The 14,011-nt window shown below is 48.8% G+C and overlaps 1 protein-coding gene across 1 annotated transcript in view; it reads right to left on the reverse strand.

The window, feature by feature from the left end:
• Positions 1–14,011, reverse strand: part of LOC126484567 (rho guanine nucleotide exchange factor 18) — a 637,896-nt gene that overhangs the window by 294,084 nt on the left and 329,801 nt on the right. The window contains exons 5-7 of the mRNA XM_050108129.1: positions 10,384–10,552; positions 7,000–7,120; positions 1,172–1,373 (exon numbers count right to left, since the gene is read on the reverse strand). Coding sequence (XP_049964086.1) covers positions 1,172–1,373; positions 7,000–7,120; positions 10,384–10,552 — 492 coding nt within the window. The remainder of the gene's footprint in view (positions 1–1,171; positions 1,374–6,999; positions 7,121–10,383; positions 10,553–14,011) is intronic.

The raw sequence follows: 14,011 nt of genomic DNA on the forward strand, positions 1-14,011 counted from the left end.
TTGACATCATTAGAATAGCAAACAGAATAATTTCAACTTGTACAGGGCACAGGGCTTGTTTCTATGACAGACTGTGTTGCATGCTTGCACTGAGCAACACAATGTGACCATATCACTACACGTCTGTGATCTCATCAATGTGGCTGCAATGCCCTACAAAGCTTTTTCTACAGTTTTGGCTCAATGGTAAGAGTGTTTCAGTGGGTGGATTTGTCTGTGCCAATGGTTCTAAATGCTGTAGCACATGATGAATTACTGGCAGGTATGCCACTGCAATGACTTCCATTGTTTTATAGGCAGAGGTAGAGCCCTTGATTTAGGAACTCTACATGTCATATTAAAAGTGCAGTGTGTAGTGAACTTCCTTTGAAAGAGAAAGTTGGGGCTTCTACTTCCCCAACTTCCATTTTCATGGTCTCAAATACAACTTGCATGTAAATAAATATGAAAAAATGTGCATAATAGGTATGTGTTATGACAAATGCAAGTGTAGAAATTATCAAGACAATCTCCAATCTTGTTTGAACAGCAGTACAAGTGGGTTGGATTAGCAGACATTTTGCACTAAAAACAAGATCTATGTACATTTGTGAACAAAGATTTGTTCTAGCATAAGTATAACATTTGAGTTTATTAGTTGCTGAAAATATTAGATGTTTGTTTTATTGCTTGTAGGAGTTGGAAATAAAATAGTGTGCACTTTTTTTTAATTTGCATAAAATGGAAATGTCGTGTGGCTAGGGCCTCCCGTCGGGTAGACCGTTCGCCTGGTGCAGGTCTTTCGATTTGACGCCACTTCGGCGACCTGCGCGTTGATGAGGATGAAATGATGATGATTAGGACAACACAACACCCAGTCCCTGAGCGGAGAAAATTTCCGACCCAGCCGGGAATCGAACCCGGGCCCTTAGGATTGACAGTCTGTCACGCTGACCACTCAGCTACCGGGGCGGACAATTTGCATACATAACCCAATTTCATGCTTTTTAATGTTTACTATTTGACATTTTTAACAGGACAGGATTAATTGCAACAAACAGCAGCCATCCAAATTCTCTAAAATAAGGCAAAGGTTTTTCACACGATGCTGTTAACAGTTATCACATTTTCTCAGGCTAATTTCAAATTTTCATCACTGAACACTGACAGCTGGTTCTCTACATTAACTTACCTGTAGGTCAGCTTCATTGAGTGAATGTGTAGATGCACCACCTGAGCCCCTTGCTGACCGACGACCTCCTGACCCAGCACTCCCTGTGCCACCACCTCCAAGTGATGCTGTCTCTGACAGCAGTAGACCAGTGCTTCCAGCACCATCTACACGGTCCAAGAATGGATCATCAGGCTCAGAGTCCAAGCTACTCAGGCTCATACTGAAAACATTAATGCAACTCTCAGTATCAAACGTATTTGCCAGTCACTGTGGCAAAGAGCCTTCTTTTAACAGATCAAATAAAGTTGTATTTGATTCCATGGACCTACATTTCCATGTCTGATTCAACACAAAAAATATACTACAGTTTAAGCACTTTAACATATCTACATTGTTAATTTTTTCTGTTCCTATGTAAAAACTGGAAAACACTCAACATCAACATAAGTGGTCCTGTATTACAAGCTGCTTTTCAAATTATGTTTACAAACTTAACACACAATCCAGTACCTAACATTTCAGAAGAAAATACACAGCTTAGCTGAAAATTGGGAAATAGCAAAACTAAAGGCTCAGTTTTCAAGAAGCTACTGCATTTATCAATCAAGCAATAAATTGCAGTTATCATACTTATCCTTACATTAGAGCCAGCTGTCACACTGCAGTAATAGTGCACCTGTTTCCTCGGTCAATGGAGTAGTTTACCATGGAATTGTAATGTCAAATCCCATAATGTTTGCGTGAAGGACAGGCGTGTACAACATGGGTAAAAAATAAGAACTCTGTGAGGCCAACCATGTGACTGGAGATGGCATCTACAAACTTCAACAATTTGGAGTTTGCACTTGACGCCAATCAAAATGAATGCTGTGAACACGTGATCTGATGAAAGTGCTGCTTGCAGGATCAACTGTCATTTAGGAAACATTTGGATAACAAGGTTAGCAGATGGATAGCTTCAATTATCACAAGTAACGTCACAAGGAGCTGGGCATGAGGGGATGCAAGGCGTGGGGAGGGGGAGCGGGCAGGGTAGGAGGGGGCAAGATGTGGGGTGCAGGATATGGGGAAGAGAGAGAGGGCGAGAGGGGGGCAGAGAGAGAGGGCGAGAGGGGGGCAGAGAGAGAGGGCGAGAGGGGGGCAGAGAGAGAGGGCGAGAGGGGGGGCAGAGAGAGAGGGCGAGAGGGGGGGCAGAGAGAGAGGGCGAGAGGGGGGCAGAGAGAGAGAGGGCAGAGAGAGAGGGGGAGGGGGAGGGGGGAAGGGAGAGATGGGGTGGGGAGGGGGGAAGGGAGAGAGGGGGTGGGGAGGGGGGAAGGGAGAGAGGGGAAAGGGAGAGAGGGGGAGGGGAGGGGGGAAGAGAGAGGGCGAGAGGGGGCAGAAAGAGGGAGGAGAGAGGAGGAGAGGGGGGCAGAGAGAGGGAGGACAGGAGGGCAGAGAGAGGGAGGAGAGGGGGCGAAGAGGAGGGAGGAGAGGGGGGCAGAGAGAGGGAGGAGAGGGGGGCAGAGAGAGGGAGGAGAGAGGGGGACAGAGAGAGGGGCAGGGAGAGGGGGACAGAGAGAGGGGCAGAGAGAGGGCGAGAGGGGGGCAGAGGGAGGGCGAGAGGGGGGCAGAGGGAGGGCGACAGGGGGGCAGAGGGAGGGCGACAGGGGGGCAGAGGGAGGGTGACAGGGGGGCAGAGGGAGGGCGACAGGGGGGCAGAGGGAGGGCGACAGGGGGGCAGAGGGAGGGCGACAGGGGGGCAGAGGGAGGGCGACAGGGGGGCAGAGGGAGGGCGACAGGGGGGCAGAGGGAGGGCGACAGGGGGGCAGAGGGAGGGCGACAGGGGGGCAGAGGGAGGGCGACAGGGGGCAGAGGGAGGGCGAGAGGGGGCAGAGAGAGGGGGAAGAGGAAGATAGGGGGAAAGGGGGAGAGGGAAAGGGGGAGAGGGGGAGGGGGAAGAGAGGGGGAGACGGGGTAGGAGGCAGAGGGGGGTAGGAGGCAGAGGGGGGTAGGAGGCAGAGCGGGGTAGGAGGGCGAGGGGGCTATGAGGGCGAGGGGGCTATGAGGGAGAGGGGGGTAGGAGGGTGAGGGGGGTAGGAGGGAGAGGGGGTAGGAGGGTGAGGTGGGTAGGAGGGAGAGGGGGTAGGAGGGTGAGGTGGGTAGGAGGGAGAGGGGGGTAGGAGCGAGAGGGGGTAGGAGGGTGAGGGGGGAAGGAGCGGGAGGGGGGAAGGAGCGGGAGGGGGGAAGGAGCGGGAGGGGGGAAGGAGCGGGAGGGGGGAAGGAGCGAGAGGGGGGAAGGAGCGAGAGGGGGCAAGGAGCGAGAGGGGGCAAGGAGCGAGAGGGGGCAAGGAGCGAGAGGGGGCAAGGAGCGAGAGGGGGCAAGGAGCGAGAGGGGGCAAGGAGCGAGAGGGGGCAAGGAGCGAGAGGGGGCAAGGAGCGAGAGGGGGCAAGGAGCGAGAGGGGGCAAGGAGCGAGAGGGGGCAAGGAGCGAGAGGGGGGAAGGAGCGAGAGGGGGGAAGGAGCGAGAGGGGGGAAGGAGCGAGAGGGGGGAAGGAGCGAGAGGGGGGAAGGAGCGAGAGGGGGGAAGGAGCGAGAGGGGGGAAGGGGCGAGAGGGGGGAAGGGGCGAGAGGGGGGAAGGGGCGAGAGGGGGGAAGGGGCGAGAGGGGGGAAGGGGCGAGAGGGGGGAAGGGGCGAGAGGGGGAAGGAGCGAGAGGGGGAAGGAGCGAGAGGGGGAAGGAGCGAGAGGGGGAAGGAGCGAGAGGGGGAAGGAGCGAGAGGGGGAAGGAGCGAGAGGGGGAAGGAGCGAGAGGGGGAAGGAGCGAGAGGGGGAAGGAGCGAGAGGGGGAAGGAGCGAGAGGGGGAAGGAGCGAGAGGGGGAAGGAGCGAGAGGGGGAAGGAGCGAGAGGGGGAAGGAGCGAGAGGGGGAAGGAGCGAGAGGGGGAAGGAGCGAGAGGGGGAAGGAGCGAGAGGGGGAAGGAGCGAGAGGGGGAAGGAGCGAGAGGGGGAAGGAGCGAGAGGGGGAAGGAGCGAGAGGGGGAAGGAGCGAGAGGGGAAGTAGCGAGAGGGGAAGTAGCGAGAGGGGGAAGGAGCGAGAGGGGGAAGGAGCGAGAGGGGGAAGGAGCGAGAGGGGGAAGGAGCGAGAGGGGGAAGGAGCGAGAGGGGGACTGAAGGGGGAAGGAGCGAGGGGGGCGGGAGAGAGAGGGGGAAGGAGAGAGGGGCAGAAGAGAGAGGGGGAAGGAGAGAGGGGCAGAAGAGAGATGGGGGCGGGAGAGAGATGGGGGCGGGAGAGAGATGGGGGCGGGAGAGAGATGGGGGCGGGAGAGAGATGGGGGCGGGAGAGAGATGGGGGCGGGAGAGAGATGGGGGCGGGAGAGAGATGGGGGCGGGAGAGAGATGGGGGCGGGAGAGAGGGAGGGGGGCGGGAGAGAGGGAGGGGGGCGGGAGAGAGGGAGGGGGGCGGGAGAGAGGGAGGGGTAGTCGTGAGAGATGGGGCGGGAGAGAGAGGGGGGCGGGACAGAAAGTGGGGGCGGGACAGAAAGTGGGGTCGGGACAGAAAGTGGGGGCGGGACAGACAGAGTGGGGGCGGGACAGACAGAGAGGGGGCGGGCCGGAGAGAGAGGGGGCGGGCCGGAGAGAGAGGGGGCGGGCCGGAGAGAGAGGGGGCGGGACAGAGAGAGAGGGGGGCGGGACAGAGAGAGGGGGCGGGACAGAGAGAGGGGGCGGGACAGAGAGAGGGGGCGGGACAGAGAGAGGGGGCGGGACAGAGAGAGGGGGCGGGACAGAGAGAGGGGGCGGGACAGAGAGAGGGGGGCGGGACAGAGAGAGGGGGGCGGGACAGAGAGAGGGGGGCGGGACAGAGAGAGAGGGGGCGGGAGAGAGAGAGGGGGGGTGGGAGAGAGAGAGGGGGGGTGGGAGAGAGAGAGGGGGGCGGGCTAGAGAGAGGGGGGGCGGGAGAGAGAGGGGGCGGGAGAGAGGGGGGCGGGAGAGACAGGGGGCGGGAGAGAGAGGGGGCGGGAGAGAGAGGGGGCGGGAGAGAGAGGGGAGGAAGAGAGAGTGGGATGGGAAAAGGGGGGATAGAAGGGGCGAGAGGATGAAGGGGTTAGAGGGTGAAGGGGATAGAGGGTGAAGGGGATAGAGGGGGAAGGGGGGAGAGGGTAGAGAGGGGGAAGGGGGGAGAGGGGGGAGGGTAGAGGGGGGAAGAGAGGGGGGAGGGTGGGGTAGGGAGGGAGAGGGGGAGGGTGGGAGAGGGGGCGGGAGGGAGAGGGGGAGAGTGAGAGATGGGGAGGGTGAGAGGGGGGAGGTTGAGTGAGGTGGCGGGAGGGAGGGAGGGGGGCGGGAGAGACAGGGGGCGGGAGGGACAGGGGGCGGGAAAGACAGGGGGCGGGAGAGAGGGGGCGGGAGAGACAGGGGGCGGGAGAGAGAGGGGGCGGGAGAGAGAGGGGGCGGGAGAGAGAGGGGGCAGGATAGAGTGGGTATGGGGCAGAGGGGAGGGCAAGAAGATATGGGGCAAAGACGGGAGGAGGGGGCAGAAAGACGGGAGGAGGGGGCTGAAAGACGGGAGGAGGGGGCAGAAAGACGGAGGAGGAGGGAGAAAGACGGAGGAGGAGGGAGAAAGACGGAGGAGGAGGGAGAAAGACGGAGGAGGGTGAGGAAGATAGAGGAGGCGAGTATGGGAGAGAGAGGGGGGGGGGAAGAGAGGAGCAGGAAGGAGGTGGGTGAATGAGGGAGAGGTGGGGGAGGGAGGTAGGGAGAAACTTTGAGGAAGATAGAATAAAGGGGGAGGGGGCAGAAAGACGGGAGGAGGGGGCAGAAAGACGGGAGGAGGGGGCAGAAAGACGGAGGAGGAGGGAGAAAGACGGAGGAGGAGGGAGAAAGACGGAGGAGGGAGAAAGACGGAGGAGGGTGAGGAAGATAGAGGAGGCGAGTATGGGAGAGAGGGGGGGGGGGGGAAGAGAGGAGCAGGAAGGAGGTGGGTGAATGAGGGAGAGGTGGGGGAGGGAGGTAGAGAGAAAGTTTGAGGAAGATAGAATAAAGGGGGAGGGGAGGTGTAAAAGTTGAGGAGCAGGATAAAATTGGGAGGAAGGGGAGTGGTTATGGGGAGGAATTAGTGGGGTAGTGGCAGAGGGGAGCAGCAAAGAGGCAGTAGGAGGAAGTGGAGATGTGAATGAAAGGGGCGAAACGGAGATAGAATGAAACCAAGTGCACAATGGTGGGAGGGAGGAATTTCATTATCTTTACTGTCCCTAGTAAAAGGGGTAATATATTTTATGTGGGAAAAAAAAAGATCTTAACAGTCTGCAGACATGTGATTGGAGTTGAACGGCATGGGTGGTAAACCCTTTCAGTTTCACTGTCTTGCCTAAGAGTAAAACAATGTTGCAAGCAGTGAGATTCAAATCTACATGCATAGGTGGCCATGATTTGTACACAGCTATTACACAAGTTGGCCACTGGCCCACTACACATATGTTTCCCTTCTCAAGTAAATGTGAGACAGTTCACAAGCACTAAATCTTCCATTTCTGGGGAACTTCTAAGTTGTGGCCCTGAAATGTACAGACAATATTTCCTCATTTATGAGTGTTCTAACAATTCCACCAAGTCTGAAATAAGTTTACATCGAGACCTTTGAACTTCACCTTTTTTATTATATAGACTATAATATAATGAAACAGAATACAATGAACAAATACCTTTCACAGGATTTAATATGACTCCTGACTAGACTGCTGATGCTCACTGAAACTAGTGGGATGTTTGCAAGTACACACGCAAGCACCAGGCCTTGATTAACTTTTAAAAAAGTTGCTACAAATGTAAAATATTTGTAAAGCATGATAACATATTTAAGAAGTATATCTCTTGCCTCCTTTGTCTTTCCGATTTTCTTTTTGCCCTTCCACCAGTGAGGTCTTCCAGAGCAGTCCAACTCCGCCGCCGAGGCACATCTCCACTACCGTCTCGGCACATCAACCAGTCTTTAGGAGCTTCAAAACAAAATTTAATGTTAATCATTTTACAAACATATTCTTTGAGCTACTGTGAAAGTTTGATGTATGTGTCTGAGAGACTACAGAAAAGCATGAAATATAAATTGAACAATCAATTGCAGACAGATAAAATAATTAATGCTCCTCTTTCCTTAATATGAAATAATTCTTGCTGGGACACTAGTATACCATAGCAACCATGTGACATTACATTGATTCTGGGTTCAAATTATTGACTAGAAATACTGTTCAAACATTATTTAAATTTTTGTCCTCTGTTTTTTCTGTAGCTGCTGGTTTTTTTCCTCTCCTCAATTTTGCCATCCCCCCCCCCCCCCCCCCCTTTCTCTTTGCATGATAACAGGGTGTCTTTGGTTCTAGAAGCATGGAATTCTGTGACTTTCAATTCTGTCTACTGCCCTTACGAGTACAATTTTTTGGATAGGTACTTGTCTTTGCACGTTTGCTGACCTGATTTTTAGTTCCTCTCACATAAAAAGAAGAGAAAGAGACCAGCAGACACATTTACGAGATATAGAAGATCAACTGACTAACCTGTAAATGTTTCACTGGATTAAAAACTTAAAAACTGCCATCTGACTAGTACTATTAGGCATTGTCTTTCTGAGACCGTATGCCCAATAAATTTTTCACAGTATCCTCCATCCCCTGTGCTCCACATCTACTGTAAACTGATGAAACATTTTTTAAACAAATGTTAAGATAAATAAAAAATTTGCATATGTCACGCTAAAAGGAAATGCAACAATTTTGAACCCCATAGAAAATTCCCAAGTTGCATATGGAATGATACAATGCATGTTGGGTTTGGCATTGCTCAAATCGTGTGATTTCATACCTCTGCCAGATGTTATTTCCTAAACTTAGCCCAGAACATACACTATTTGATCAAAAGTATCTGGATACCCCCAAAAACATACATTTTTCTTACGAAGCGCATTTTGCTGCCACCTACTTCCAGGTACTCCCAATCAGTGACCAGTAGTCATTTACAAACCGGGAGAGAGCAGACTGGCTCCGCAGAACTCACGGACTTCGAACTTGGTCAGGTAATTGGTTGTCACTTGTGTCATACATTTGTACATGAGATTTCCACACTACTAAACATCCTTAGGTCCACTGTTTCCTATGTGATAGTGAAGTGGAAACACGAAGGGGCACATACAGCACAAAAGAATATAGGCTGACCTCATCTGTTGACTGACAGATCACCGACAGTTGAAGAAGCTTGTAATGTGTAACAGGCAGACATCTATCCAAATAATTACACAGGAATTCCAAACTGCATCAGGATCCACTGCAAGTACTATGACAGTCAGGTAGGAGGTTAGAAAACTTGGATTTCATAGTCAAGCAGCTGCTCATAAGCCACACATCATGCAGATAAATGTCAAACGACACCTCGCTTGGTGTAAGGAGTGTAAACATTGGATGGTTGAACAGCGGAAAAATGTTGTGTGGAGTGAAGAATCACAGTACACAATGTGCCAATCTGATGGCAGGGTGTGGGTATGGCGAATGCCTGGTGAATGTTATCTGCCAGCGTGTGTAGTGCCAACAATAAAATTCACAGGTGGTGGTGGTGGTGGTGGTGGTGGTGGTGGTGGTATGGTGTGGTCGTGTTTTCCATGGAGGGGTCTTGCACCCCTTGTTGTTTTGCATGGTACTATCACGGCACAGGCCTACATTAATGTTTTAAGCACCTTCTTGCTTCTCACTGTTGGAAGAGCAATTCGGGGATGGCGATTGCATCTTTCAACACAATCGAGCACCTGTTCATAATGCACGGCCTGTGGTGGAGTGGTTACAGGACAATAAAATTCCTGTATTGGAGTGGCCTGCACAGAGTCCTGACCTGAATCCTATAGAAAACCTTTGGGATGTGTTGGAACGCCGACTTCGTGCCAGGCCTCACGATCGACACTGATACCTCTCCTCAGTGCAGCACTCCATGAAGAATAGGTGGCCATTCCCAAGAAACCTTCCAGCACCTGATTGAACATATGGCTGCAAAAGTGGAAGCTGTCATCAAGGCTAAGGGTGGGCAAACACCATATTGAATTCCAGCATTACTGATGGAGGCCGCCAAGAACTTTTAAGCCATTTTCAGCCAAGTGTCCGGATACTTTTGATCACCTGACACAGGCTAGCGCAGGATCAGCAATGCAACTGAAGGAGGATGCATAATTTTTTTCCCCCAATATGAGAAGCAGCAGCAAAATCAGACATCAATTTGTTTCAGAAAATTCAATCTGGATCATCACCTTGAAGTTTTCATTAATACACATTAAGAATACACTGATGTACATTCACCACTGCTGCAGGGCCATGTCAGTGCTATGTTAGTTGTGAGTACAGCATCCTGGAGGTAAGAGACACGAGTCTCCACGGCCATGGCATACACAATGAAAATGTGCCTGCGAGCAATATTGCGCAGCCAAACAAAGTCAGGAACAGAGTTTCCCACTCACAATGTATGTGGCACTATCATGTGATAACTTGGCCATGCCCTCACAGGCAATGAAACCTGCAGGGACTATGCCCAGAACTCTGCTACAGATTCTCTAGTACTGCTGAAGACAATCTGGAAATGGATTTTCAACACTTTGCTTTAAGCATAGAACTGTTTGATTTACTAAGTGATAGTTCTTTCATGCCAGCCACACTGATACATCCTAAATCAGGAGCTGTGTTGTGCACTGTCTTCACTGCATCAGTGAATCCTTTGTGTTTACTAGTTACATTAGTGATTCAAATGCCCATATACATGAATGTATCTGAACTATTGCAACTAAGGTTCAAGAATCTCAAGAGTAATCATTTGTACTTTGTTAGAATAAATCAAGTATTGCATTTTTTTGGAACTCATTACAAATTCTACAGCCAGACTGACTTCATGTCATCATCCAGCAGGCTGCTGCTACTTTCAAATAACCGCTCTGTGTGTTTTCTCGGGCAAATTTCCAGTGACATAACTCTACAACCGTCCCAAATGCTGTGTGTGTTGCTTAGTAAACTTTAATTTCAACCACTCCGAATGGTGCCAGTACATTGCACCACTCGAGGCTGCCTTGCCAGTGGCCCACTACATCGAAGGACTACTGTATTCTGCGGTTGTTGCTCACTCGTGCATATTTTGTTGCACTTAATGAAACTCAGAATGTGTTTGTGACAATGTAACACAATTACACAATTCATTCTGATTTACCAATACTTTTTTTATATATATCAATGCATACCTTTTGTCTGTAGAGTTTCTGGGAAGCATGGGTTTACAGAAGATCCCAAGGGTGTGGGTTGTGTTGGTGATGAATTGAGTGAAGCCTCAACATCCAAGTCAGATGCACCTTCATTATTAAGAGATGGGCAAGAAGCACTCAGTCGGGAATACTGTGTCAGCCCCAAGATCTAAAAATAAAATAGCACATTATAATGAAAAATGTAAATCTGATTACAATACTGTAAAACTGTGTGGTGCTAAACATTTTCAGTATATAAAGGACTTGTATATACAAATGAATTACTATGTAACAAGCCTGTAGAATTAGATATTGACATAACACATTAAATATTTTTCATTAAAACCAAGCCAATAACAAGAAGAAGAAAAGATTCATGAAATTTTATCTCCAATAACTAGTATAGTAACAATAAACAGCCTGATATGAATACCTATTTTATCTTGCTCCACACACTCTCTGAAATCGCATCTTCTTCCTCAGTACAGTTGTAGAAATAAAAAGAAAAGGGAGGTGTAAGTTATTCAGTCACATAGTTGAGGAGCATTAGAGCAGCAGTATGAGGGAAAGGGGGAAAAATGTTAAAATGTCAGTTGCAGAAATGAACATCAATCTAGCCCACTGTGGCAGTACATGAGTGTAAACTCTGTGAAATGAAGGAGGAAAAGACATGTTGTTTACAAAATGAAAAGACAGGGGAGTACGAATGTGATAGAGACACACAAAAGGTTTGGTAAGCACATACAGAAATAGAAGTGTGAGGGAGCAGCAGACAATAGAAAGAGCTTGGATACAGCTACAATGTGCCGAGAAAGGATGGAAGTGCGAGACAAGAGGAAGTACTGCTCTACATTCTAATTCTGAGGAAAACGTTCACAAGTAAGATATTCTAAATTAGGAATGAGTTTTAACAACCATCCATACCTATGATATAAAGAATCTGTTAAACACTCACTTCTGATAATCAATATGCTCATATAAATTTGCAGAATTATGATGTGCTAGGCATTCGAGACAAAACACACACACGAGCTACAAACTCAGAGAGACAGTAGTAAGGTTATTTTGACAATGGCCAAGACTGATGTAACTCCTGGAATAAAGGATGAGGAGTTAAGAAGCATTTAGTTGCATCTTTACAACAAATATACAGTCATTTCAGTACTGCCAAGAGCAATAGTAAGATACCACATAGAAGTTAAAAAACAGAGACCACTGCAAACATCTTAGACCCATCAACAGTCAATAGCAGTTCTTATCCTTCACCACTACATTATGGAACAATCTGTTTTTGAAAGTATTATTTCCAACACAAAAACTTGTAACACAATGACAAAAGTATTAGTAATGAACATTGTTCTGTATGATACTTAGTTTTAGTAATAGTTTCTTAAGATGGAAGAAAAAAAAAAATGCTTGCAGGTCATTCTATTTGTCTTATCTTCAATATAGGTGCATTATCATCAATAGATCATCATTATCATCAATACATGGTGCAATGGTTTCTGCACACTTACGATAAGGACGACACATGACTTGGCAGTGGCAAAAGGGATTATTTGATTGGCTTGCTTTAAAGTTCATTTACTCAGATGGTGACACATTTCACAGATCTCTCACTGGCTACCATCCCAAAAACATATCAGGACAGGCTGATGTCCTTGTTGACAAGGGTCTATTTCACAATAGCAATTGGAAAAGAGTTGTGATGGACAAGGACAAATGGGGTACGTACTGTTGGTTATGAAATGTTTGGTTAAACTTTATAAACAGCACTCTACACACTAACTTCGAAGTGTACATTGGTAATGCTTGTCACAAGTGGTCACTGGAAGTCATGATACTCAAACATGTGATTTACAGTATATTCCATAACCAAATCATGTTTTCATTTAGATCATGGAAGAAATACTAAGTTCTTAACACTAGGCGCTGAGGTGTGAAGAAACTACGAAGTTTCAGAGAAAAACACTTTCTTTCTCTCTCTCTCTCTCCCCCCCCCCCCTCACACACACACACACACACACACACACACACACACACACACACACACACACACACACACACATATATATATATATATATATATATATATATATATATAAAACAAAGATGATGTGACTTACCAAACGAAAGCGCTGGCACGTCGATAGACACACAAACAAACACAAACATAAATACAAAATTCAAGCTTTCGCAACAAACTGTTGCCTCATCAGGAAAGAGTGAAGGAGAGGGAAAGACGAAAGGAAGTGGGTTTTAAGGGAGAGGGTAAGGAGTCATTCCAATCCCGGGAGCGGAAAGACTTACCTTAGGGGGAAAAAGGACGGGTATACACTCGCGCACACACACACATATCCATCCACACATATACAGACACAAGCAGACATATTTAAAGACGTCTTTAAATATGTCTGCTTGTGTCTGTATATGTGTGGATGGATATGTGTGTGTGTGTGTGTGTGCGCGCGCGAATGTACACCCGTCCTTCTTTCCCCCCTAAGGTAAGTCTTTCCGCTCCCAGGATTGGAATGACTCCTTACCCTCTCCCTAAAACCCACTTCCTTTCGTCTTTCCCTCTCCTTCCCTCTTTCCTGATGAGGCAACAGTTTGTTGCGAAAGCTTGAATTTTGTGTGTATGTTTGTGTGTCTATCGACATGCCAGCGCTTTCGTTTGGAAAGTCACATCATCTTTGTTTTTAGATATATTTTCCCATGTGGAATGTTTACCCCCCCCCCCCCCCCCCCCTCTCTCTCTCTCTCTCTCTCTCTCTCTCTCTCTCTATATATATATATATATATATATATATATATATATATAAAAAAAATAGAAGGAAACATTCCACGTGGGAAAAATTATATATAAAAACAAAGATGAGGTGACTTACCGAACGAAAGCGCTGGCAGGTCGATAGACACACAAACAAACACAAACATACACACAAAATTCTAGCTTTCGCAACAAACTGTTGCCTCATCAGGAAAGAGGGAAGGAGAGGGGAAGACGAAAGGAAGTGGGTTTTAAGGGAGAGGGTAAGGAGTCATTCCAATCCCGGGAGCGGAAAGACTTACCTTAGGGGGAAAAAAGGACAGGTATACACTCGCACACATGCACATATCCATCCACACATACAGACACAAGCAGACATATTTAAAGACAAAGAGTTTGGGCAGAGATGTCAGTCGAGGCAGAAGTGTAGAGGCAAAGAAGTTGTTGAAAGACAGGTGAGGTATGAGTGGAGGCAACTTGAAATTAGCGGAGATTGAGGCCTGGCGGATGACGAGAAGAGAGAATATACTGAAGGGCAAGTTCCCATCTCCGGAGTTCGGATAGGTTGGTGTTGGTGGGAAGTATCCAGATAACTCGGACGGTGTAACACTGTGCCAAGATGTGCTGGCTGTGCACCAGGGCATGTTTAGCCACAGGGTGATCCTCATTACCAACAAACACTGTCTGCCTGTGTCCATTCATGCGAACGGACAGTTTGTTGCTGGTCATTCCCACATAGAATGCATCACAGTGTAGGCAGGTCAGTTGGTAAATCACAAGGGTGCTTTCACACGCGGCTCTGCCTTTGATCGTGTACACCTTCCGGGTTACAGGACTGGAGTAGGTGGTGGTGGGAGG

Source organism: Schistocerca serialis, chromosome 6 (assembly GCF_023864345.2).
Source record: "Schistocerca serialis cubense isolate TAMUIC-IGC-003099 chromosome 6, iqSchSeri2.2, whole genome shotgun sequence".
Lineage (NCBI taxonomy): Eukaryota > Metazoa > Arthropoda > Insecta > Orthoptera > Acrididae > Schistocerca > Schistocerca serialis.